The sequence below is a fragment of the Nelumbo nucifera genome, chromosome 5 (genome assembly GCF_055504915.1).
Source record: "Nelumbo nucifera cultivar China Antique chromosome 5, China Antique-T2T, whole genome shotgun sequence".
NCBI classification, from domain to species: domain Eukaryota; kingdom Viridiplantae; phylum Streptophyta; class Magnoliopsida; order Proteales; family Nelumbonaceae; genus Nelumbo; species Nelumbo nucifera.
Window position 1 is genome coordinate 44,098,768 of NC_142653.1, and position 27,862 is coordinate 44,126,629.

Consider the following 27,862-nt stretch of genomic DNA (forward strand, 5'->3'; position numbering starts at 1 on the left):
AGCAGCAAGTCGTCAACCGTCCGAGTCTTGGGACCGATTCCAGTTGAGAACCCAGCCCCCTTATTTTCTCAATCTCACGTCACGAAGTCTCGCTTCTGCAGTTCTGGGCTTCTGGCCGGCCAAGCCAAACAAAACGTTGCAGACAGAGAAAACAGCAGAGAGGATAATGGGCTACTCGAAGGAGCAGCTGCTTCAACGTTTACAGGTTCTTCGCTTCTCTTAATTCACCAATCATCTCTAATCATATAGATGTACTCGCTTCATCTCGTTTTGTCTGTAGATTTTGTGCCGGCCTCTCTTCCTGCCTCTCATGTCACCTGGTTCTAATATTGTAGCACTTTTTCTTTAGTCCATCCCAATTGCTTTTTTCGAGGAATTGGTTTCTGGGATCTTCTTATTTTTCAGTGATTGTATGGTCATCCAATAGGGTTTATATGATGTAGTAAGTTTTGATTCTAGTAAACTAAGACATGTTATTCCGTGTTTCACAATTTGAAAGATGGAACAGGACCTCTAGAATCTTATAAAAGTAAAAAAAAAAAAAATCTAGTGAGATCTTTATATTTGGTATTTATTGATATATACTGCTGCCGTCCCAATTTGGAGTTTCTGGTAGAGTGGTGGTTTCTTTGCGGATGGTCTGCTTCCATAAGTTGTGCTAAGCTTATATTAGTAATTTGAATGATGGATTCCTTCGAACATTGCTTATCCAAATTACTAATATAAGCTTCTATTAGTAATTCTTCTTGGCATCTATAATGGTGGGAAGTTGCATATTTTATGTTGTATAGATACTTTGATCAACAATTTTTTTTTTTTTTGATCGTTAATTCTTCTTCTTCTTCTTCTTCTTTTTTTTTGATTAGTAATGTTCAAATTTTTATTAATTGGATAAACAATGGATCATATACAATTCACCATCATCATAACCCCTTGATATGGGCTAGCAGTTTGACCCCCAAAATTTGGTTTTGTGCTGGATCAAGCCCCTCCAATGAGGCACATGCGGCATTCCATGGGTGTATGCCTCATGCAAAAGGCATTTGTATTGTACACCTTAGAGGCATCCACACCTCCAGCGTACAGTTCAGGGCGTTTTGAGTGTGCTTCGTCTGGAGGTGCTTCCAGGCATACACCTGAAATGCCCTTTAAAACATTGGAATACAGAGTAGATCCATTATAACCAGTTGTAGATGTGGGTATATCTATGTTGAGAGAATTTAGGTGCCATCAGTGCCAATAGTGTTTGGGGAGGCTTTCTCAAGATTATGGAAGTGTTTGCTGTTTAATGTAAATACTTCTTATGGGGAAGGGACATAGCTTGACATTCTGGGAAGACAATTCCATAGGAGGAATGCCTTTATGTGTGGAGTGGAGTCCCAACAGTTAGATTTGATGTCAACAGAATGGGCTTTCACCAGTCATTCCATGAGATGGGTGGCGATGGATGGCTTGGTGTCCCTGTCTTAGGTGAAGATTTCGTGATTACAAGGCAAACCAAATAATGCTTCGTCTTGAGAATTGAGTAGACGCAAAATTTATCCTCTTTATGAGGAATGATAGATCTGAGATACTTATGAAAATGCAGTTTCTTGGATAGATCATTTCTTCAATCTGTGGTGTAGGGTGAAGATACCAGGTTTTAATGGAAGTTATGTCATGCCCAGATATGCCATTTTTTTTTTGATAATTGAAAATTGATTTCATTAATCAAGCCGAATGAAACTTTACAAATATCTTTTGGAGAAGCACGGGATGCAGCCTCCCCTAAACATTACAAGTGGTCAGAGAAAAAAGATCATAAAGCTGCCCAAAATAACCGATCTCTAGCAGATCCCTGTTTAGCAAGATAATCAGCCAAAGCATTTGCCTCCTTACCCACCCACTGGTATCTACATGATATGTGCCTTGTTAAACATTTAACTGTTTTAATGTGATCCCTATAACTCCGAACAACTGAGTCTGGATTTGATAATCAACTCACAATCACCTTAGAATCCCCTTTTCAATTAATAAGTTCTCCACTTCTAGTTGATTAGCAATCTGAATTCGTTGTACTGTAGCCAACAACTCAGCTCTTGTAGAATCCCCTATCCCCACCGGGCCTGAGAATAAGGATATGATGTTGCTATTCTTATTCCTCATGACTACTCCTATGCTAGACAGTCCTGGGTTACTCTGACTGCTTCCATCAAAATTTAGTTTAATTTAATAACCCCTTCCGGAGGAGTTACCCAAACTGTTGCAGCCCTGGTTTTCCTAACCAAAGCATAGTTTTCAAGGCGTTAAGGCAAGGCTGGGTGTCAGGGGGGCGCCTTGTTGCATAGTCGCCTAGGCGATGGATTTTTTAATATAGAAAACATAGATCCTAGGGTAGTTCCCTAGGTACCATAGCCATATTTCCTTAATAATTATTCATAATTTTCATAAGAAAACTATAGAGTTCATGTTAAAGTATAGAAAATCAACATATTCATGAGAAGAAAAAAATAAGGAAAAGAAAATTCAAAAAACATAGGGGCTGAACCCTTATTTTTGTTATAGGAAAAGAAGAAAAGAAAGTAGTAGAAAATGTGTTGATTAGACAAAATTTTAAGTTCTTCCTTACTTATTGGTTCAGGTTTTAAAGTCTTTGAGGGTTCAATACAGCATTTAGCAATGTTTGTATTGATTAAATCCTAACAAATAAGAAAATAATAAAAAAATTAGTATATAAACAAACAAAATGAATATTTTAGTTTAATAGTGCCTATTTTATAATTATAATGTAAAAAAATAAAGAATAAAAAAGTATTTTACAATACATAGTACAAAACTAATTGGCGATTAGGCGAGGCGAGCCTCAAAGGGCACCTTGTCGCCTAGGCGCCTGCCTAGGCATCACCTTGACAACTATGAACCGAAGTGTGTGCACCTTTAGCCTAATTCCTCCAAATGTCATCAAAAGAGAAAGAGTTGTAAAAAGCCAAGGATTTCAGCCAGTGAATAGCCCTGGTTAAAATACATTCCTTAACTTCTTTAAAGGATCTCTCCTTATTATAGAAGATTCTTGCATTTCTTTCTTCCCAATTTGTCCATAGGGTGGCTGCTCTGAAACATCTCCACATACTGCTCCCTCTTTTCGTTGACAAATGTTTCCTTATGTAAACAAATTTTTTTGACAAAGTCCTCTCGTCATACAACTACATATCTAGAGGAATCAAGGAAAAATTGTTTGGAATTCATGCTTTCTATGTAATGACCTTGATGAATCAGTCCTATACATACTAGTACACTTGTCAGTTCTCCCTTGCAGGTTTTGCAGCATTTTAACAATCATTTTGGCTGTATGTGGGCAATCCCTTGCCACATACCTATGATGGTTATGGGCTGGCTATCTAGAGAATATGGCATGGTACACATAATATTATCTAATTTCCTCCCTTTGGGTGTATACTGGAGTCTATGAAAGGAGAAGAATAAAATGCTGCTAGAAAGAGTTGCATGGTTGAGCATGCGACTGGTAAGGTTTAGGGGCAGCTCTTTAGATGGGCAGATTCAAGGGATTTAGACAGTTCAAGTTTGCCCATTTCTGTCGAGATTGGGAAAATACCTTATATTATGAAATTTTCTTGTGCATCACTTGTGCTTTTTCTTTATACTGTACATTCTTTTTGTCTTGTCATCATTGTATAGTTATAATCTCTGCTTTCTTTTTAAACTGAAAAAAAAGTTGTTGATATTTTGGTCCACATGCCATTCTAGGAAGGGTTCTGACTTCAAATTGTGATTTCCAAGTTATCTTGGCACATATATTCTAACTTGTTTAAATGATTTATTCCTTGTGTGAATGTAGGAACTTCAAATTGATTTTGCACACTATGATCATCCTGTTGTCTTGACAGTTGAAGCTCAGGTAAAGAAATGTAGAAATTGTTTATTTTTTTCTTTTATTCAGCTATATTTTGTGCAATAATACCAATATTTTTCATTAGGCAAAATATGTTGGGCATTTGGGAGGTGGATTAAGTAAAAATTTATTCTTGAAGGTAAGATATTTTATCTTTTGAATGATAGTCTCATTTTTATTTCTATAGTGGTATGCTTTTCTTTCTCAGCTTTATTACAGCCATGATCAGGTTCTTCCTATTGTGCATGGTGTAGGACAAAAAGCATAGGTTTTATATTGTTTCTGCTCTAGCGGGCACAACAGTGGATTTGAAAGGTATGCTCTTTTTTTATACAATTAAGTTTTATGACAATCTTAAATATGCATCAATGGAGGTCAATAGGTTTTTGAATATAAATTGTTTAACTAATTTTTGCTCAATGTGTTCGTTTCTAATTTGTCGGTATTCATGAGAATCATTCTTTCTTTCTTTAAAGCTGAGCAGTTTTATCCCAGCGGCTTGGTTTGGGAAAAGGAGGTCTAAGAATGGCTCCTGAAGAATCTTTGCAAGAAATACTTCAGGTAGGTGTATCCCTTTACTATTTCTGGACACTTGGTTGCATTTCTTAGCTTCAATCCTTTTTGAAGCATATATTTTTTCCATTTGAATCATGGAAACTTAATTATTACCCTGTGAAGTGTGAACATGAATCCTGTTTCTCCATCATCATCATCATCATCCAGGCCTTATCCCAACTATATGGAGTTGGCTACATGAATCCTGTTTCTCCATTCTGTTCTATTTAATGCCATATCCATTGTTAAATTGTTATCTCTTAAGTCATTTCTTACTACTTCAATTCATGTCCTTTGTAGTCTAGCTCTACCATTGCCCTTTCAACTTGCAACAAAATAAATTTTTATGGGTGCTGTCAAAGGTCTTCCATGCATGTGACCAAGCCATCTAGTCTACTTTCTCTCATTTTATCACCCATTGGATCTACTCATGTCTCCTAGGTTCCTTCGAATAATTTCATTTCTAATCCTATCCTTCCTAGCTTTTCTACTCATCCCTCTCAAGATATGCATTTCTGCCACATTCATTTTTTGGACATGATTCTTGACTGCCCAACACTCCGCTCCATACAATATATCTGGCCTTATAACTGTTTTAAAGAATTTTCCTTTTAATCTAAGCGGTATTCTCCTATCACATAAGATTTTTGGATGCACCCCTTCATTTTGCTCACCGTTGTTTTATATTATCCAACCAAGCTACCAAAACAGGTCACATTGAGTTATCTCTTAATGTCTTGGTCTCTAACCCTAAATGTATCCTGATTTGCATTCCTATTTTTATTGAATTTACATATCATATATTCTGTTTTAGTCCTACTTATTTTTTATTTAAAAAAAGTCCTACTTATTTTAAAATATCTTGTTTCTAAGGTATTTGTCCATAATCTTAATTTTGCACTAATCCTTCTTTAGTTTCATCAATTAGAACAATGCCACCAGATAACAATATACACCATGGGACCTCCTAAATTTGTTTAGCCAGTTCATCTATGACCATTGCAATTAAATAAGGGCTAAGTGCTGTACCTTGATGGAGACCCATAGTTATTGTAAAATCTGATGTCTCTCTGGCAGGTGTTCTAACATTTGGGTATTGCACCCTCATATATATCCTTAATTAGGTCTATATACCTAGTTGGCACCCCTTTCTTTTCCAAGATCCACAATATTATTCCTCTAGGGGTTCCATCATATGCTTCCTTTAGATCAATGAACACCATATGAGGATCACTCCTCTTCTCTATTAACTTTTCTATCAACCGTAAGAAAGATATACTTGGTTCTCTGATATACTTGTTGAGTTGTCTCATGTTGTAAATCCACAGTATGGTGGAAATGATTGGAAAACCGAAATTCCTAGTTTTTTCTGGTATTACTATTACATATTACACATTACAGGGAAGATCAAGAGGGGACAGAGCAGGGTGCATGTGAGGCCCACTGACCTTATCATGGTGAGCCTTAATCCCATTCCTCCATATTTGAGGGATGCTGAATGACCATCATAGCTACTGGGTCATATATTTGACTCAGTAGATTGCATAAAAGAAGAGTATTTGAAGTGGAAGTCCCCTAATCTTTCATTTCTACTTTGTGAAAATAATGGGATCACTGTTATTGTATTTCTCCATATGGATTAAGTGGAAGTCTGAAGCAGGAAAACAATTCATGTTCTTTACAGTAGTATAAAATCAGAATATTGTGCTGTTGAAAGTTCTTTTTATGTATTTAAACACTGATCCAATAGATCTTTTTTTTTCAAAATTTCATCTATTTTTCCCACTGCAAGTATAATTTTTCTCCATAATCACTTAGATAATCTTTTGTAGATGGATTGGAGTTTAAAGTTTAAACTCATCATTAAGATCCTGTTTTGGAATTGGTACAATGTGGCACATTCCTCTACAGCTAGAATGATCTGGATAAAGGATTGGACCTCACCAGAACCAAGCTTCATCAAGCTAAACTTTGATGGTTGCAACTTTGGTAAACCTAGAATCTTTGGCATTGGAGGGGGGGTATTAGGGATGGATGGCAATGCATTAGCCTTATATTCAGGTCCTATTTTTTTGATCAATAACAGAAATCTTCATTGAATTCAATTAAGAAAATATTACAAACAAGTGGAGGGAGGTAATCTGTCTTAACTCCCCCATAAGCAAAGAAAAGAAAAAGTATAGAGTTAGCAATAAGGCCAAAACAAAGAATCCCTATTCACCCCTTGCTTAGCTAGCCTGTTAGCAAAGGAATTTGCAGTTCTTTTCACCCAGCTGTACTTTATCTCAAAATCCCTTGCAAACCAGTTGAACTTTTTCCTCTCATTGCTGTATTTCCATATTCCAGGTTTATCTTAAACCAGTTTACCACCACCTCCAAGTCACCTTCAATAATCAGCCTCCTAATATTCAGGTCTCTTACCCTTTGAATCCCTTCCAAGGCTGCTAATATCTCAGCCCTAAGAGAGTCACCCTCACCAATTGGGCCAGAGAAAAGGGCTAAAGCATTCCCTTCCTCATTTCTGAAAATTCCCCCAATACCTGATAGCCCTGGATTCCCAATGCTACTGCCATCGAAGTTCAACTTTATATAACCAGAAGGAGGGGGAACCCAAGAAGGACTTATGACCCTTTTAACCTGGGCAGAACTTGCTATTTCTTTCCGTCTTCTCAACAAATCATTCACAGTAAAGTTTGAGAACAGGTCCAGGGATTTCAACCAATGTGCTACCCTTATGTGGATCACACATCAAGGATTGAGGATTGGAAAAGCATTACATTACAGCAACATAATGGTTGAGGGTGACTCCAAAATGGCTATGGGCTGGTTCACCCATCAAGGTGAAAGGTTCATTGATGTTCAAGCAGATGGTGTGGTTGACTATTCATCTAAACAAGGAACTCACAGGGAACGGCTGTTTTGGGGAACCATCTCCCATGGGGGAGACTTGTAATCTAAAAAAATACTAAAATGTAATGGGCTGGGCAGGCTGTAGCCCTGTCTCAGGGCTGCATGGCACATTGTAAATAATTCATTTTCTGTTAATGCAATACAGTACAATTTGCCAATAAAAAAGAAAACCATTTGGGATACTTTGAACAATTGGTGATATTGGATGTGTGGAGAAATTTTAAGGGATTTCAAGTAACTTAGTAATATTTGAAGTAAATATCAGACTTCGACTTTGCTTATCAAAAAAAAAAAATCAGGCTTTGACTTTGGAAAAGAAGGTTTACTGACATTAGGGTTTAAGAGGGCTGGTCAATTGGATATGTGACTGTAATGGAGGTCTTTATGTGTACTATACAGAAGGTTCATATTGGGAGAGGGCTGTTTTGGGGTGTAAAAAATAAGACTAAGGTGGTTGGACTGTAAATAGTAACTAAACAGCAGTAAACGAAGAAGAGTTGTGGAGAACAATAAAGGATAGAAAAAAGTTGCAATAAACTATAACAGTAAATAGAGAGCAATAATTGATTAATAAAAGATAAATGGGGAGAAAATAAGAAGATCCATACTCAGGGCCAGCTCAAAAAATAAAACAAAGTAAACAGATCAATCAATTTAAAGCTTAAGTGGTGATTTATTATAAGTGTTATGATTTATGTGCAGAAACCTCTTTGAGCAGCTGCTTTGTTATAAGAAAGCCAAAGGTCTGTATCCAGTACACCCTCCCATGACCCCAGATAGTTGTGACTAGAACTGGATAATTGCCTTTTTTATTATGCATAGATGCTTAGTTGACTGAAATAGAAAAATAATAAAATATGGAATATTGGTCAGGAGATAACACCTGAGTTCATGGGTTCTTCTCTAACATTTCTGCTTCAAAGGAGCTAGCCTCCTTTTAACTGTTATAGGCACCAAGATCAGAATTTGAATTAAGGGAGATCTTTGTGTTAAAACATATTTGTCCTTTTGCATAGAGCGTTCATCTAATTAACTTTCTTACTGTTGTTTCTGTTATTCCAATTATAAAGGTTTCAAATTGTTTAACACATTCCTAGTTTCATCACTTTGTGGATGAGGTGATGGCTTTTGCATTAGTTGCATATTGATTCCAGACATTTAACATTATGGTTTCTATCTTGACTACCACTTGTTCTGTTCCATATAAAGTAGTTATGTTTACAGCTCTTCTTGATACATACATGGATGGGACTAAACAGACAAGCTATTATATATGAGTAGGATATTATCAAAAAAATATGGTAAGATGCTTGTCTTGTTTATTTGCTTGCAAAGGCAAAGAAAAAGCTGTGACCTTAATGGGCAGGCCCACAGGTTTATGCATTTGTATTATTTAACTTAAGAGGCAAAACCTTTACGGTAAAATATAAATGAACAGAATATTGTTCTCTGCTTGATAACCAGGATTTCTAAGAAACTAGTTATTTGATTATTTTACCTAGAAAGCACATTATGAAGTTTCTGTCCTTTTTATTCACATTATTATTATTTGGAAATATTTCCTGGGTATTTTTTTTTTGGTGCTGATGAGGAATTTTTTAATATGAAATCCCTTGTTTTTTTTTTTTTTTTTGATAAATGAATATGAAATCCCTTGTTTAGAAGTGATAATGGTATATGTGAAAAGAAAAAAAAGCATAAGGGGTAAATAGAAGTAACTGTGGGGAATGGTCACATAGGGGGTCTAATTGTAACACAGAAAATGAAGATATAGTACAAATAAGTTTGGTAGCAAGGGCTAGTCTTGGTACATTTACTTTTTTTGCATCATTCTTTCCCAACAGATAATAAAATTCATGATTGTTACTGATAAAAAAAAAGAAAAAGCATAAGGAACTGAGATCCCTTCTTAAAAAGTGTTGGAACAGAATTTGTCTCTTAAATCTTTTATACATCATAATCTATTTTTTATGCTTTGGTGTATACAAACTTTCCCTTCTGACTATTTTACATTGTATTTTTTGTTATTCAAGGTGCCCCTAGGTTGTGTTACTCCATTTGCATTAATCAATGACTCTGCACGGTATGTATTATCCCTTAATTACATGATTGCCCTTTGAGTTATCCTTTGAAAATATTTGATATAGTGATGGCGGATATATAGTCTTATTAGTTTTGTAGCTTCCTACTGAGAAGAACTTTTGCCCCTTTGGGCTTTTGACATTTGATATTCCACTTACAGATTCCCCTTTTCTTGGTAACTATTTGTTCTTCATCCAGTTTGAGAATCTGCAAATATTGTTTTTTTGCATTGTTTTATTGTTATTGATTAAATTTCAATATTTTTATACTGTGTTGATGGATAAGGGCCTTCCTTTATATTTTATTTCTTTAAACCATTATTTTGGAAAATGTGTTAATTGTACAAGAGAGTAATAAATCACGTTACAAAACTGGTCTCATCATCTCATTTCCATATTTATGTAGTAGTTTGGTTTCTTTAGTAGGGAAATCTATTTTGAATATCACATTCTTGGTGTAGTAGTTTAGTCAACAATAAACTTCCAGTTTAATGAAGTAATTCCCTTTTTCCTTTTTTTTTTCTGTTGAAGACATGTTTCATTATTGTTGGATCAAGGATTCAAAGCTCAAGAGTTTTGTTTCTTCCACCCACTCTCAAATGATGTTACCATCTGTAAGTGATAAGCTTTTCTTAATGTGTACTTCCCTTTTATTTCTCTTTTCTTTCTCTTTCTTTATCAATATTTGCATTAGCATTTCCTTATCTTGTTAAACTTTTTTTTCTCTAGTTTACGTTTTCAATGGTCGATCTTGAAAAGAAGTATCAATTTTCATCTGGCTTTGCAAATTATATTTGCTCAATCTTTAGGTTCAATTTCACTAGTTGTACCTCTTTTGCTTTTAGATGAATTTTACTGATTTGGATGCATGTTCTCAAATCTTGATTCAGATTTTGAGCTATATAAAGACTGTTGGCACAAATTGCAAAGAAATTTAAACATCACTTTTTAGAACCTTGTCTCATGAAGACTGTTGGCACAAGCCATATAAAGACTGTTATCCATTCAATAACAATTACCACTAAGGGTCTGTTCCCATATCTGTTTGGTTTGCAGTCGGAATCAGAATCAAAATCCTTTGGAACCGGAATTGGAATGGTCTATTCCCATAGTCTGTTTGGTTCAGACAAGAATCGGAATGGGAATTGGAATCAGCTAGAATGGGATTTCATTCCCAAGGGAGGGGGAGGGAATGGCCATTCCTTCATATGGGGGAATGCCATTCCACCAGGAATGGGAATGTGATTTTGATTCCGCCCAACTGAACAGTTGGAATTGAAATGGCCCATTACAATTCCGATTTCAGACCCCTATTCCTGTGAACCAAATGAGCCCTAAATTTTTTGTTGCAAATCCCTTGTTGATAGAAGATAGAAAGAGAAAGGACATGCAATTATCTAGGAAAATAAGGTTTTAGGTAGATGCACACTTTAGGGTTCAAACACTTCGGAGGTTGAGGCTGAACCTTATTAGGTGATGATTAGGTCAATGAGAGTTATTGCTCCTTGAATCTTACATCATTATATCATGGGAGAAGAGATTTATAATTGGGCCTTATCTTTGCCATGATAATGGGTTTCTATATTTTCTTATTGTTTTTATCTTGGTTTTTTCGTCGAGACATTTGGGAGTTTTCTCTTTGTGCTTCTGCTTAATTTTGCTTCTCCTGTTTACTATTTCTCTTCTTGTTGTCAATCAGGAGAGGGAGAAGGGAGGATATGAGTCAGGGATTTAAGGCCCATGTTCAATAAGGCCATGCTTGGTTTGAGTGAAGAATTTGGTGGGATGGGATGGGATGAGGAAGGGAAAATGGGTAGAAAATTTTAACATTTCATTGTTCGATTATAGGGGTAGGGTTGTGTGCATCTGTCCCTCCCCAGACCCTACATTGGTGGGGAGCATGGTTCAAAGTATCGATACACCTTTGTGTATCAGTGCTTTAAACCATGCACCTTCTATGTTTTTTAGTTTTGTTTTTTTTTTCAAATTTTAGTTATATATTATTCATTAAGAAACGGTTCCCGAAAACACCTGTAAACAGGTTATCAAGTGTATCAATACTTTGAACCTTGGCGGGGAGTTCAGGTTTCGTCCTCACACTGTGCTCACAGCCCTTGCAGCCGTGCATTAAGAGTATCTCTGTACTTGTATTTTTTTTTATTCATGGGGAGATATACCTAATGCATGGCTATAAGGGTTGTGAGGATGGTGTGATCATTAAATAAATAGTAATAATTATATATTAATTATTTAACTATTTCATAATTATTTTATTAATTAATAATACTTTTTATTGTTTAGATTTTATTATTAATTATTTAATAATGTTTTGATTAATTAATTATTTTTAATTTATTTATTAGTTAATTTAATTAAAGTATTTATTATTTTTTACTAATTAATAATTTATTAATGGATCACGGGTCTAAAATTAACTCTTAAGCATGCTACAAGATGTTTTTGTTTTTTTTATCCCACTTCCCAAGAATTGAGAACGGTAATACCACATTTTTCCCCATCCAAGGTTTAAAGTGTTGATATGACACGCCTTGTATTGGGCATATCATTTCGTATCTTTGGCTGACCAAAACACCTTTCTTAAGTCCTTTCTAGAAACTTAGTTTTCTAAGTGTTGAATACCCTTAAAACTGACCCCTTGTGAGAATATCAGAGTAAAAAAGTAAACAAAATAGTGTTTTATAGTATCAAAGCACCCGATACCCATGTTCATGTGTATTGATACTTAGAACCTTGTCCCTATCCCATCGCATGACATCCCACAAATCAACCCCGGCCATCAGCTCTTACCTTCTCCATCCTGATATTTTCCTTTACTACCGTTCTCATCACAACCATAACCTCCTCCCTCTCTCAAATTTTCATTTTTTGTTGGAAATAGTAACTTCAATCATTAAGTTATAGAGGTAAACAATTACAAACACCCAAATAAGGAAGTGCGAGATCCCACAATTACAATGCTGCCCAAAACAACTCAGCCCTAGTTGACTGCTGTTTAGCCATACCATTAACTGATCTTCTAACCCAATTAAAATTGACATCAATTTCCTTGCCAACTTCCATATTTCTCTCATTGCTTGTCTATAGGTCTAGACCCCTAAGCTGCCTTCCTGCATCCACCCTATTACTAATTTTGAATCTCCTTCTGCTTCAATCTGATGGAGACCCAATTGATTTGCTAATGTTAAACCTTGGAGGGCCATCACTGCCGCTCTTAATGAGTCTCCCACTCCTATTGGTCCCGAATAGGGGCTAAGAGTCTTCCTCCATCTCTTAGGACTCCTATTCCAGATGGCCCTGGATTGCCAAGTGTGATACCATTAAAGTTTAACTTATTTCTTTGTTATGTCAAGGATATTCTTCTTGTACTAGAGGCTTGTACCTTGAGGAATTTGCTACTATATTCCAATGTTTTAAAACGTGGAGGCGTGACGCGAGGCATTCCACTACCTAGAGACGTGAGGCGTAGTTCAGAACGCAAGAGGCGTAAGCCTCCCAAACACAAGGAGGCGTAAGCCTCCTTAAGAGGAGGGGGGGGGGTTAGGAGGAGGAAGGGGAGGAGGATGAAGAGGAAGGGGGGGATCTCACTTTTTCTTTATTTTTAATAAAAATCTTTTATATTAAGAAGAATAAAGATGCATAACATTAGTTGAAAGGGGGGGTCTTGTCGAAAATGGAGAGACCCTTGCCCATTTATTAATCTCTTGTCCTTTGTGAGATTTTCTGCTCTCTTTGGCTGCGGGTGGGTTCCCCCTCAAGAGGTGTTGGATATCTTCAACCCAAGCTTCCTGAGGCAACAAAAGAAGAGAGGGAGAATAATGTGGAAAGCTACTAAGGCAGTGATAGCTTGGGTGGTGTGGGAAGAGAGGAATAACCGAATCTTTAATGAAAGAGTAGGATTGTCAAGGAGGTAATACATAGCATAAAAGTAAAGGTTGCTTTTTGGGTTAGGACCTTGGATTGCTTCCAGTTATACTCAGTCATTGACATTATAAGAATTTGGAAGGAAGTAACACAGTCCTCTAGAACAAAAGAAGTAAGATTGGAATGGAAACCTCTGGAAAGCAATAAAATTGAACTGAACTTTGAAGGCAGCAACTTGGGTAACCCAGGACTGGCAGGAATAGGTGGAGCAATCAGAAATTCGGAGAGCAGGATTTTGGCTTTATTTTCCGGACCAATTGGCAGTACTAACTCTGTGAAGGCAGAGCTTTTGGCACTGTTGCATGGCCTTTGGTTGGCAAAGCAATTGGGATTTAGACAGGTCACAGGTGGAGGTGGAAGGGGATTCAAAAGTAATTATCACATGGGTGTCTTGCAATATACAAATTCCTTGGACTCCCAAACACATTTTCAAGGAAGTTGAAAGGCTGGCAAAGGACTTGAATGCTGATTTCAAGTGGGTTAGGAGTGCAAATGGGTTGGCTGATGCCCTATCAAAACAAGGGGCCACAAGGCAGCAATTTTATTGGGCATCTTTATAATTTACTTTGTGTATGTGGGGAGTACTCTTGTAATCAAATCGTACTAATCCAATTTTAATCAATTTAATAAAATAACCTTGCTGATATTCATACATACATATATAGCTATGTATTTACATATATACATATATTTGTATACATATTTATATATATACATATTTGCATACATATTTAGATATATACAATAGACTTGTTCATGGGCCAGGCCGGGCCGAGCTTTTACTCTTCATAAACAGGACTTTGTTAGGCCCGAGCCTGAGCTCAGCCCGACCAACGGGCCTACAACATGGGCCCGAGCCCAACCCTAATAAAAAGCCTGAAGCCCGGGCCCGAGCCCGAAGCCTGACCTAACAGAAGAAAGGACTCACCGCTGGTGACTGTGTTCACCGGTGCTGAGTTCGCATCTGAGAGAGAGAGAGAGAGAGGACTCACCGCCGCCGTCGGTGCTTGTGTTCACTGCCTCGCCTGTGCCTGAGTTCGCGTCTGAGATTTTGAGAGAGAAGAAGTGAGAAGAGGAACGAGAGAGAGAGGACTCATTGCCGCTGCCGATGCCTGTGTTCGCCACCTCGCCGGTGCCTGAGTTCGCATCTGAAATTTGAGAGAGAAGAAGTGAGAACTAAGAAGAGGAACGAGAGAGAAAGAGAGAGGACTCACGCCGGTCTGCAGGAGTTTACTGGTTGCGTCGGTTCTGTGTTTGCCTGAGAGTGTGAGGTTGTGACTTGTGAGTCATTATGAAAACTAAGAAGAGGTTCGGCTAATTGGCTTAGACAAGAAAGAGATGAATGAGAAGAGGGGTTAGGATATTAGGGTTTTTTGATTTAACCTATAGGTCAGGCCAGGCTTTTTTAACAAATCCCGAGCTTGGCCCGCAACATAGTTGGGCTCGGGCTTTTAGGCTCGAGGTCAAGCCCATGGGCTCAAATGTGTGTTCAAGCCTGTCCGAGGGCCGGGCCGGCCCGTCGGGCTACCCGGCCTATGAACAGATCTAATATACAATACATACATATAATCATATATGTATACTTATTTGCATAAATGCATACATACATATATAATTTTAGAGCGGGTTCATTGACTAACCCGAACCCAGCCTAGGTCGAAGCCCGACCTAGTGTTTTAAAAGCGCAAGGGGCAATTTGCACCCGAGGCACAAGGCAGGCGAGGTGCACACCTTTTAAAAGGAAGGCACAAAAATACAAAAAATGCCAAAAAAATAAAGACTGTTAGAAAATTAAAAAAAATGACAATTTTCAAAAATGAAAAAAATATATTAAACATAATAATAATAAAAGATTTAAACTTAAATTTTAAAATAAATGTTTTAGAAAACCTATTATCTAAAATTAAAATACATAAGCATAACATGTAAAGCGAATTCAAAAGGAAATTTAAAAATAAAATCAAACATATAAAACGCTTTCAAGCATGTAAAACCCGCAATCTCTTTTTTTCCTCAATTGCATTACTTCAAGTAGCAAATGCGATGTAAAACATATTGCATTCCTGATTCAACGAGCCTCCTTTGTACCGCATCCCTCAAGGCAAGCCCAAACAAGTTCATGTTAGGGTCTTAAATTCTTATTTCTCACACAAAAAATAATGATTTTATAATTTTAATTGCCTTTTAAGAAGATATTTTATTAGGATGAGTGAATGAATAACATTAGCAAATAGGGGGTTCTTGGAGTGGGGGAGTTTTTGGAGATATGGAATGAAGAATCTTGGCTTTATTCTCTGGGCCAGTTAGGATAGGTGACTCATTCCGAGCAAAAGTAATGACACTATTGCAAGGGCTCAAATTGGCTAAACAGTTGGGTTTTCAACATTTAGAAGTTGAGGGAGATTCAACGTTGGTGGTTGGATGGATGCAAAATGGCCTAGGCACTTGGTCCCTTGGGCAATTAGTAAGGGAAATTTTGAACCTAACAAGGGAGATTAGAGGACAGTTTAAATGGGCTTTAAGGTCAGCAAACACCCTGGCTGATGATTAGCAAAGCAAGGGGTTTCTAGGGAAACTCCTTTTTGGGCATGTTTGTAAGGCTACTATGAATAGGGGAATCACCTTCCTTGGAAGATGATAGTTGTACTAATTTTCTTTAAAAATTAATGAAAGATACAGTTTCCTATAAAAAACTCCTTCAATAAATCATTGCCTTTAATCCAATGTGCTACCTTAATGGTAAAGCTGCCAATCAAATCCTTCTTTGACTTTTCTTTCCCTTGTAAAATCTGATTGTCCCTCCTTTTCCAAACCTCCCATAGTATTCCTGCTCGTACGGCTTTCTAAAGCAATCTTCCCCTTTTCTTTAGGTGTCTAAAGAAGTTTGTTTCAAAGAGTCCTGTCACATCAGGAGGGGCCCACCTGCAACCAAAAAGAAACAAAAACCACTCCCAATACTAGAGACAAAGGAATAAGAGATTAGTAGGTATTCAGCAGTGTCACCACAACCAAAGTAGAGAATGTAGATATGAGGTGAAAGGCACCAATTTGGCCTTCTTTTTTGAAGCACATCATACAAGTATTGGTCCTTTCGTGAGCCACTTCCCAGCAAAAAGACATCACTTTTGGAGGCATTGGGCTACTCCAAACCTCTTTGGATGGAAAAGACCTTGTCAAACCCGGGGATTGCAATAAACATTAAAGAGTGAGGAGCAAGAACAAGAATCCGGGGGGAACTCGCCCAAACTCTACTATCCTCACAGGAAGATAAAAGAAAAACTGAGTGAAGAAAGCTTATCAATTTCCACCATTTCAGACTCCCTTAACCCTCTCCTCAACTTCAAATCCCAAGAATTCCCAATACCTCTGATATCAGAAATTGTTTACCTTTTGTTCAAAGAAGTGTTGTAAATGGACACGAATCTGTCCTTGAGAGCCAAATCTGTTATGGGCCCGGGCGTAGGATCTCGTCACGGGTCGGTCCACGGGGAGAAAGCCCTGCTTTCCCTTGCGCCTTCCCTTGCGTGCAGACCCTATTATGGAAAACTGAATGGGTGATTTGTCCAAGAGACCACCCGAACTCTCCTCACTCTTCTCTTGACTGGAAAACTGAAGGTCTTTACTTCAACTCGTAGCTCCTTAAATAGGAGATTACAGAAGGAAATTCCTTGTTGGATTCGGCTAGGCTAGGGTAATCCAACTCAAACTCAAACTCAAACTCCTAATTACCTACTCCTAATGGTAACACAACTCTTACTTAAGAAGATAAGATAAGATAAGGATAAGGGATAAGGGATAAGGGATAAGGGGTGTAGCTGGCGGCGAGTTGGCGAGCAGAGCTGATGTGGTAAGATAAGTGTGGACCCACCCTGATGAGCTGTCGTGTGGGCCCCGCTCTACTGCTGCTGCAGAGCGGTGCGCGCGTCTCACAGTGCTGCTGCTGTGCGGTGTGTGCTGCGCGCTGCCGGGCGGTGTGTTCTGTGCGCTGCCGGGCGGTGCGTGCTGCTGTGCGGCCTGCTGTGCGCGCTGCCGTGCGTGCTGCCGTGCGTGCTGCTGCGCGCTGCTGTGCGTGCTGCTGTCGGGCGGCGTGCTCTGCTGTGCGTGCTGCTGTGCTTCGCTGCCGCTGCCAGCCGCGGTGGTTAGGCTCGCCTACGAGTGTGTCTACTGCTTCTGTGTCCGCAACAAAATCCCCAAGACACACATCTTCCCTAATAAGGATTTTGTTACCAGAGAAAGCATCAAACCTGAAAAAAGGAAGGAGATAGGAGAGAGTACTATGTATTGCTTTCCAAAAGAAAAACGAGTGATTCTGGGGTCAAGACCAGCATCCCAGCCATTTGTCTCAATTTTTCATTCAGAAAACATCAAAAAAGATTTTTGGGCAATTTATTAATTGCCCATTCACGATAAACACCATTAGTGGGTTCAACATTATATGTAAGTGCAGGGTAGTTAAGTGTAAAAAAATATTAAATGTGTAAGTCACACATCTAAAATACAACAGAGGCCCATGCAATTTACGGAAGGAAGGTTTAGATTTGATTCTTTTGTTTTACATTACTTGACTGAAAGTATTTTACTTTAGGTTTTCCCCTTGTCTCCCTTTTACTTGTCTCCTAGGCAACAACTAGGTGGTGTCTAGGCAATGTTTTTTCTTATAAAAAAAAATCTGGTTTGTTTTAGCTTGTTTCCCTTTCTGAGAATTAGCTTGTTTTGTTAATTGATATTTGCAACTAGAAAACATTAAAATTGATCCAACATGAAAAATCATACATTAAAGTAGAATTACAGCAATATTAAATAACCTATGAAAATACTACAAGCTGAAAGAGCTGACACGAAAGCAACTCCATCTGGCCCTGAATAACTAAGAATTACATTGCCACCAGAATCCCTTACCACTCCTCCCACTCCAGAGTTCCCAGGATTTCCAATTCAACACCCATCAAAGTTTAGTTTGCAGCTTCCATCCCCTGGTGGAATCCATTCCACCACCCTTTGAGGCACCCTATTATTAAAACCCACAATAATGTTTTACCCTCTTAGTAGGTCATTCAGGCTTACCCCATTGAACTCTTTGCTAACCTGAGCCCAATGTGCAATCCTTACCGTTGTAAGTTCAGTCATTCTTTCCACTTTGTGATTTTCTTCAAAGATTCTACCATTTCTTTCATTCTATAAACCCACAACACTGCCCCCCTCACACTAAGATTTTCTGTCTTCGTGTAGAACACCTCATTTTTTATCAGTAATGATAATTTCATTAAGAAAATGAAGATGAGAAACAGTACAGAAGCTGAGTAGCCTCGGCTACCCCACTAGTATTTAAACTTTGCCACCTATTAACTTTTGCTTATTTTATTTTATTTTTTGATAGATCCTATTAACTTTTGCTTTTCAGCCTTACAACTGAGCCCAAAAACAATGTTCCCTGTTAACCCCTTGCTTCGCTAGCTGACCTGCATAACCATTTGCTGCTCTTGGAGTTCACTGAATTAATAACAGCATGTCCTCAGCTAGGTGATTAAACTTTTTTTTTTGATAAATGAGTAAAATTTTATTAATCTGGCAAATAAGAGTTACAGTTAACCCAGGGAAAGACACGGGATGCGACCTTTCCTTTAAGATTAGTCACAGAATTATAAATTCAAATAAAACTACAAGGTAGCCCAAAATAAAGAAGCCCGAGAAACCCCCTGTTTTGCAAGTGAATCAGCCATTGAGTTTGCTAGGTGAAATTTCATTACGTTGGAGTAGCCTTCTACAACCAGCTTTCTCACTCCTAATTCCACTGCTTTTTGTATCCCAAAAACCACTGCCTTTAGTTCAGCTGTAATGGAGTCTCCCCATCCAATAGGGCCCGAATATAGCCCCACCACACTCCCCTTGTCATTTCTTATAACCCCTCCAATTCCAGACATACCTGAGTTACCAAAGCTGCTCTCATCAAAGTTTCATTTGAGGAAACCAGCCTCAGGGGGGTCCTAGTTTCTTAAGACCTTCTTTGCTGATGACGAGGATGGTACTGTCCTCCAATTTCTGAGTATATCACCTGCGGTAAAATCTGATAATAATCCCAAAAATTTTACCCACGAGATCACTTTTATCATGATCCCTTCTATCAGCATTTCCTTGCACCTTTTCTTTTTTTTTCAAAAATTCTCAGATTTCTCTCCTCCCATAACACCCAAAGCACTTCTGCATGTGTGCATCTCCACAGAGTTCTGCATCTTCTTTTTGACCATCTGAAAGTGGAGGAGTCAAACAGCCTTTCTAAGCTCACCGGGGTATCCCACCTGCATCTAAAGAGAGAAAAGAGCCATTCCCAAATGCAGCTAGCAACATGACAGGAGACAAAAATATGAAAAGCAGTTTCACCACATGACTCAACACACAAACAGCACCTTTTAGGTGAAAGGCACCATCCAGGCCTCTTCCTCTGCATCGGATCGCAGGTGTTAATTGCACCATGGTAGACCTCCCAACAGAAAGCACCACCTTGGGGGGAATAGGGCGGCACCAAACTTCTTGGATTGGGAAGTGTACCCCAGGTTGAGTAGGAGAGGTCAAGGCTTTAAAGAAGGATGCACAACTGAAAGCTCTAGAGGGATTAGGAGTCCAGAGCCTAGTATCTTGCTTAAAAGGATCAATAAACACCCATCAAGCAGCTGAAGAATAGAAGACACCAAACCCAGTTCAGAATCTCTCACATTTCTGCAAAGACCTAGATTCCAAGCAAAACCAGATTGGGAGGGAGAAGGGGATAGGAAATCAGCAACCGGTTTTCCCTTAAGAGAGGATAGTGCATAAATTGAGGGGAATAAGGTCTTTAAAGAAGTCACCCACCCACACATCTTCCCAAAAATTAATTTTGTTACCTGAATTGTGATCAAACCTGACATGAGCAACGCAAGGAGTTTGTGAATCGCTTTCCAAGGTGATGCTTGGAAGCCCTACTAGACACTCCAGCATCCCAACCTTTCTCTGAGAGCCCATGTATGCTAGTCACAATTTTGTGCCACAACCTGTCTCTCTCGTGTGGGAATCTCCATAACCACTTTCCTATTAAAGCCTCATTCCTTTCCTTCAATCTCCCTAGACCCAAGCCTTCAAACTCTTTCCTCCTAGTTACTAGATCCCATCTTACTAAATGATATTTCTTCTCGCCCGGTTCCCATAAGAAATCCCTCATTATCCTCTCTAATTTCTTTCCAATAGCTTAGACCTGTTCATGGGCCGGGTTCGGGCCGGGCTTTTATTCTTCAGTAATGGAAATATGTTAGGCCCGATCCCGAGCCCGGCCCAACCAATGGGCCTACAACTTGGGCCCAAGCCCGGCCCTGATAAAAAAGCCCGAAGCCCAACCTAATAAAAAAAATTAGAATTTTTCCCTATTCAATAATCAATATAAATTAGAATTTATTTACATTAAAAAAAGAATGTAAAGAAGGGAAAAAGGATGTGGAGAAAAAGGGTTCGGCTGGAAAATAAGGGAAAGAGGTGAAAAAAAGAGGGGTATTAGACTAGGGTTTTTAGGTTTAGTTATAGGTCGGGCCGGGCCAGGCTATTTTGGCAAATCCCGAGCCCGGCTCAAATTTATTGCGGGCCGGGATTTTTGGCCCGAGGTTAAGCCCGCGGGCCCATATACCTGTTCAAGCTCGTCTGGGGGCCGGGCCGGGCCGGCCCCCGTCGGGCCACCCGACCCATGAACAGGTAGGTCTAGGGTAGACTTAATGAGAGTAATCCTGCCCCCCAAAGAAATATAACTCCTCCATGCAGCCTACTTCTTTTCAAACCTTTCCACTACTGGATTCTAGAAATCTAAATTTCTAGGATTTACACCGTGGGGGAGGCCTAGATACTTCAGTGGCCAATCACTTCTTAAACAACCTAGCTCCCTAGCCCATAGGTTAACCTTTTCTTGAGCTATTGATCCCTGCCATCAGACTTTTATTGGGGTTCACCTTTAGATTTGTCACTTTTTCAAAAGGGTTCACCAACATCCTTAGGTTTCTTGCACCTAACTCACCTCCATTCTCACAAAAGATAATGATGTCATCAGCAAATTGTAGGTGAGTTGCCACCACTCTCTCCCTTCCTACTCTCCATCCCTTTAACAAACCTACCTCATCTGCCTTCGAGATCAATCTGCTAAACACCTCTGCTAAGATGGTGAAAAGGAAGGGAGATAATGGATCCCCTTGTCTCACTCCCAAGGTTTCAAATGTCGCCAAATGTCGCTAATGTCGCCCGACATATGGCGTTGTCGAGGCTCACCGACATGAAAATAGATGGTAATATAAAAATTACATTATGTCGGTCGACATTTCCTATATTTCGGAAATGTCGACCAAATCGGTCCAATTAACCAAAAAAATACAGTTTTTCCTATTATGTCGACAAGATGTCGACAAGATGTTGACTAATGTACATTAAAAATATAATATATTAGTATATTATATAAATATAATACAGTATATTAATCTAGATTATTCCATTAATAATTTCTATTTAATATTTCAAATAAAATATTTATAAAAATAATTAACAAAATATAAAAACAAAAGAATAAATTAATTACTTTATAATATAAAACATAAAATATTTTTCAAGTAATAAAATATTAACTAGTTAGTATTTTTTAAAATATTAATTAAAATCAGAAAAAGTTTATTAAATTTTATAATAAACCATATTCTACATTTGATATAAAAAATCAGAATAAATTTAATAAGTTTTATACTAAATCATAATTTATTATAAATTTAGTATTAAAAATCATAATAAATTCATTAAGTTTTATAATAAATCAGAATTTACCATAGTTTTTATACTACAAAAAGGAGAATCAGTTTATTAAATTTAAAATAAAACATAACGTATTATAAATTTAATATTTAAAAAATCAGAATAAATGTATTTCTATTTACTAGTGTGAAATAAATATATTAGAATTTATAATAAATCAGAATTAAAAATAAGAAAAGAAAATACCAGATAACCTTGTAAAAACATCAAAATGCATAATAAATAAGTAAATCATCATTTACTAATTTGTTATTGATCTTAGTTTCTTAGCTTTATATAATGGTTGGGAATAAGATAATAGTCTAGAAATATGTATTAATGCTTCTTTTATCATTTTACAAAATATCTTTGCATATTTCCACATATTTCATAATATTTCCACAATGTCTCTAATTTTTACAATATTTCCCCTCGACATGTCCGACATTTCCGACATATGTCTTATATTTTGGTAAGTGACATTTCCATTGACATCGACATTTTAAACCTTGCTCACTCCTCCTAGGGCACCAAAGCAGTCCTTGACTACTCCATTTACCAATACTGAGAAGTGGGAGGATTGCAAGCATCCTTTAATCCACTTGCACCATGTTACGTACTCCAAAACCACAAAGTCGTAGGCTTTCTCCAGATCCAACTTACACACAATGCCCTCCCTTGGAATTGAGAGATGATTGACTGGAGGTTCTTTTTTAACCGAAGGGAAAGGACCTTAGCAAGAATTTCGTACTGACTTGTTACCAAGCTGATGGGCTTGAAGTCCTTGGGATGGCAAGCACCAAACTTCTTTGGGATCAACACAATAAAAGTAGCATTTACCCCCCTGTTGACAATCCCCATGTAATAGAACTCCTCAAAGACTCACATTAGATCGCCCTTTAACCACTCCCAACAGTCCTGGTAGAAAGCCATAATAAAGCCATCAGGTCTGGGTGCCTTGGAGCCGATCCATAGAAAATATTGCTTCCTTCACCTCGTCCACCTCAAACATCTCATTATGTGGTTTAAATAGATCCACCACATCAGAGGGTGCTGTCTACACTTCTCCCACCAAAGAGAGAGTGCTGCCAAATCTGAGAAGCATAAGAGCACTGCAAAAACAGATGGTTGGCATTTTCCCCTTTCTTCTAGCAAAGAACACAAACATGGGGTGAAAGAGTCCAATTTTTACACTTTCTTTGGAGTCTGTAACAGGTGTTTAAGATTTTCTTTGCAGCCTCCCAACAAAAAAACCTTTATTTTGGGGGTATTGAGCTGGATTGCAATTCTTTAGCTGGAAAAGGAAGGTTTTCATCTTGGTTAACAAGGACCTTAAAAAAGATGAATAAGTGAAACTGCCTTTAACAGATGGGATCTGAACCTTCTCATCAACACCTGAAGGAGTAAGGACAATGTCTTGAAGTAAATTGAATAAAGGAATCAATTCATAAGTTTCAAAGCCTCTTAAAGGTCTCCTTAAGCCCAAGTCCCATACTAACCCAGTTTCATTAAAGGAACAAAATTCAGCAATGGTTTTGTTTTTGAAATTTGACAGCATGTAAATTCTTGGGAACAATTGGCAAAGTGGAGAATCTCCCCCACCAAATGTCCTCCCAAAATTTTACCCCTTGTCCTGAAATAACATCAAGTCTTATATGTTGTAGAAAGGTTGGGAGTAAAGACAAAATTGCTCTCCAAGGGTTTCTATCATTAACTGTTCTACCTTCTCCAGAATCCCACCCATTGGAATGCAAACCATAAATGCTTTCTATTACCAAATGCCACAAAGTTTCCCTCTCCTTAGGAAATCCCCACATCCATCTACCTAACAAAGGCTTTTTTTTCCCTGCAAACCTACCTATCCACAAACCCCTTACTTCACTAGGTTTACAAACCTAATTGGCTTCTCCAATTTTTGCACTACTTTCATTGGGGCCTGAAAAACTGACAAGGAGAAAATTGGGAGACTAGACAAAGTAAACATTGTCACCCTCCCCCCTTTTGAAATGTAATTCTTTTCCCAAGAGGCTAGCTTTTTACCAAAATTCTCTAGCATCCAATCCCAAAATTCTAGACCCTTAGGATTTCCCCCCAAAAGGTATTCTTTAATATTTTGAAGGCCTCCCCCTAACACCACAACCCAATATTCCAGCACACTCTACCTCATTTCTCTCCAGATTAATCCCCAACAAAATACACTTGGCCAAAATTCACCTTTAACTAGGGGTGTAATCTAGTCAAGTTGAGCCGAGTATCAAGTTGCTTGAGCTCGAGCTTGACTCAAAAACACAGAGCTCAAAACCTGAATCGAGTTGATACTCATGAGCTACTCGAACCGATTATAAATAAATTAGTATTAAAAATTATAAATAAATTAATATGAAGGATATTAAAAATATCAAAAGTAGAAATATATTAAAAAATTATAGATAAGTTAATATTATAAATACTATAAATAAAATATATTATGAAAATCAATTATAAATGTATATATTTATATTATAATAAATTAATTTCAAAAAACTAATGTTTACTTATTTTATAAATACAAATTTATTAAAAAATAGTATTTTATTATGAGATTGATTAGGCTTGCAAGCCACTTGAGATGATTATTGCGAAAACTACAAGATGGAGCATTATTTTGTTAATGCAAGAGAGATCAGAGAACAGAAGAAAAAAAATTAAGTGAAAGGAGTGCTCTTGTTATGTTGAGTTCAACGGTCAACATAGATATAGAGGAAAATGTGTGTGCTATAATTTCTGAGAAATGAATAATGTCTTGGTCTTTGGGGTAATTGAATAATTTTGTTTTGAATAAAGAAAAATAACTGTAGGGACAACACAAATCTGAGCCCAAAATATTTGTTCCCTATGTTTTCCTTGTTTAGCTAAGGTATCATTCATGGCATTTTCAGATCTTTGCACTGATTGGAAGGTTATAACTGAGACCATTATGTATGATTTTATTCTGCAACTGTTTTACAGGAGAATTTCATGTTTATCTGTTCTGAAATTAGCCTCTAATTACAGTACTGACAATTTGATATGTTACATATCAGCTGTCAATTCTCGTGACCTTGACAAGTTTTTAATTTCAATTGGAAAAGAACCATCTTATGTGGACTTGGAGGTGATTCACTACTTATTCTACAGAGCAACTTCACTTGATCCTTTATTACATATTTTCTTTTTTACAAAAAAACATATTTTCTCAAATGTATTTGAATAACGATGATACTGCTGTATAATAGGCTAATCCTCCTGTCGGGAAGGATCAACCTCCTGATCTTGCTGCACTTGTTCTAGCTGGCACAATAGTACTGCCAGATCTATCAGAAAAAGCTGGTTCTGTCCAACACCCCACTGAAAATACTGTTCCAGTGGCAAATAACTTGGCAGCAGTTACAGGTAAAAAAGACATTGGTGTGCTGCATTCCTATAAATTGGGGTGTGGTTTATGGACGGTTCTGCTCCAAAATGTACAAACTGGTGTTTTCACTTGGTCCATTTGATGCAGGAGGAAACAGATCTTAACTGGAATTTTCTGAAAATGTTATTATATCTGCACTTTTGGACAGTAGGGTATTTTAGTTCCCTAGTTTGAGTTCTAATTTTGATAATTATTGACTTTTTGTACCAAGTTAAGCCATCTCAGAATCACTCCATATTTAATCCCCTCTATGACTTGTAGAAGTTTCTGCATATTGCAGGAATTTGATCTCTAAAATAGCTTTTATAATTTGGCCATGTAGCCTTATAATCCTCGATAAACTCTTAGTCGTCTTCGCTAGACCTGCTCCTAGCCCCATAAATCCTAAACTTGGACCTAAATCTTGAAAACATTCAGTTCTCTGTTTTTCCAGAAGATGGCTAGTTTGCCACCTGTCCAGAGAAGGACCATACCAGTTCTATAGCAATTGTTATCAGAGCAGTTACTCCTGCATCCCTATTCCATTTGGCATGGTTGTGGTGTGCAATAAGCTTGGGTTGAAAAATCCATCATCACTATCTGCAAAATAAGCAGTTAGATTGCCTGCCTAAAGGGTAGGGAGAAAAGAATATGATGTTTATGGTTTATAGTCAGTTCTTCAACGATCCTATTATGCTTTGCATTAATTTGTTCCCTGATCTTCTTTTTTTTTTATTTTTTGATAAATTTCCTGATCTTCCTTCTTAACATGTTCATTTTCTTATGCGTTTTCCTTTCTTTGGTTCCATTTTAGTCATATGTTCGTTCTCTTTGATGTAGGAAAAGCAGCCAAGAAGTCTAATCCTACATCAGTTACCAAGGATAAACAGCAGGCTGCGGCAGATCCCTTAAATGCCAATGGTAATGTTAGGAAATTTGTTGAAGAAATTATAGATAAGACATCTGCACTACTGCTTGCAGAGGTGAGCCACATGGTTCCATATTCTGTCTTGATCCCAATCTATAGAGCTTTTACAATGTACTAACCTTGAGAAACTGAATTCAGATTACTAAGGACAGCATTCAACAACATGGAGATCAACTTGGGACTGTGATATCTGATAGTATCAGAAAACGCCTGAGTTTGGATGTGGAAAGCCTAGCTGTGAGTATTGCTACATCAATCAAATTAAAGATGCTGACAGTTATATAAGCCATTGTAATAGTGTTATACCCAAAATATTAGTAGTAAAGATCAGTTATCTATGTCTTTTCTATTTGAAAGTAATGCATTAAAATTTCATAATGCAATGGGTTATAAATTGTTATAGCTCATTAGGGTTCTAGGTTGGGGGTGGGGAACTTCCCTCTAGAAAATTCGGTGGATGTTGATGTTGTTGGTAGTGGTCATAGTATTGGTGTTACTAACTGCTGCTGTCATCATCATCATCTGAGCCTTGTCCCATCTAATGGGGTTGGCTGGCTTCATTAATCATGTCTTCCCATCTTAATAAAAAATTTATTGAGAAATTGGCCGAAATTTATATTTAAGATGAAAAGGAAAAGGAGCTTCATTTTCTGTTCCGTTGAAACTGCATTTATGATTGTTTATGATTGTTGACCTTAGTTCTCACAGTTGTGATATATTAGAGAGAAGCCATAGCCAGTTTAACCTTACGTCACTTTATGTCTGCAGTCCAATTGTCCACAACAAACCATCATTCTTCTGTATTATGTTTTTCTCCAATTTCAAGTGTTCCTTTTCTGTTTCTTTTTTTTTTTCCTTTTGTTGCATTCTGCAGCCAATAATAGGAATTTCATTGCAGATGATGTTCAAGAATACGGTGTATACTCAAGGATATATTGCTGGTTCTCAGACTGGGTTTGTGCGTAAATGAAACTCCACATTGCTTGAACTAGAAATTGATAAATGAGCAAAGGCCAATTTGATTTTTCATTTTATTCTATTATGCTGAAAAGGAAATATTGAGCTGTAAGCTATCAAGTGAACCCTTCTCGGAATGTCTGATCTGAAAAGTTAGTAGAAATGTAGGAGTAGAGCCAATGGTGATGGTTTTTAGTTTCTTGTTACCGATGGTGTTTATCCATTATCTTGTATCAAAGGGAGACTTAAAACTCCCCCTTTTTCTATTCCCAATCTTCTTTTCACTTAAAATATTCATGATATCTTATGCCTTTATTTGTTCTCTCTCTCTCTCATACACATCCATCTATATTGCTACTTTTCCCCACAATCCACTTTGTTTAGTTTACAGATACTATTAT

At 37.5% G+C, this 27,862-nt stretch overlaps 1 protein-coding gene across 1 annotated transcript; it reads left to right on the top strand.

Annotated features, from left to right (window-relative positions):
• The first annotated feature begins 18 nt into the window (after window positions 1-18).
• Window positions 19-27,776, top strand: LOC104608487 (YbaK/aminoacyl-tRNA synthetase-associated domain-containing protein). The gene is made up of 12 exons (XM_010274499.3): window positions 19-205; window positions 3,836-3,895; window positions 3,975-4,028; window positions 4,144-4,204; window positions 4,374-4,450; window positions 9,388-9,437; window positions 9,967-10,049; window positions 25,227-25,297; window positions 25,419-25,575; window positions 26,417-26,559; window positions 26,643-26,741; window positions 27,403-27,776. Exons 1-12 carry the CDS (start codon window positions 167-169, stop codon window positions 27,472-27,474), a joined length of 966 nt encoding a protein of 321 aa, XP_010272801.1. The 5' UTR covers window positions 19-166; the 3' UTR covers window positions 27,475-27,776.
• The last annotated feature ends 86 nt before the right edge of the window (window positions 27,777-27,862 follow it).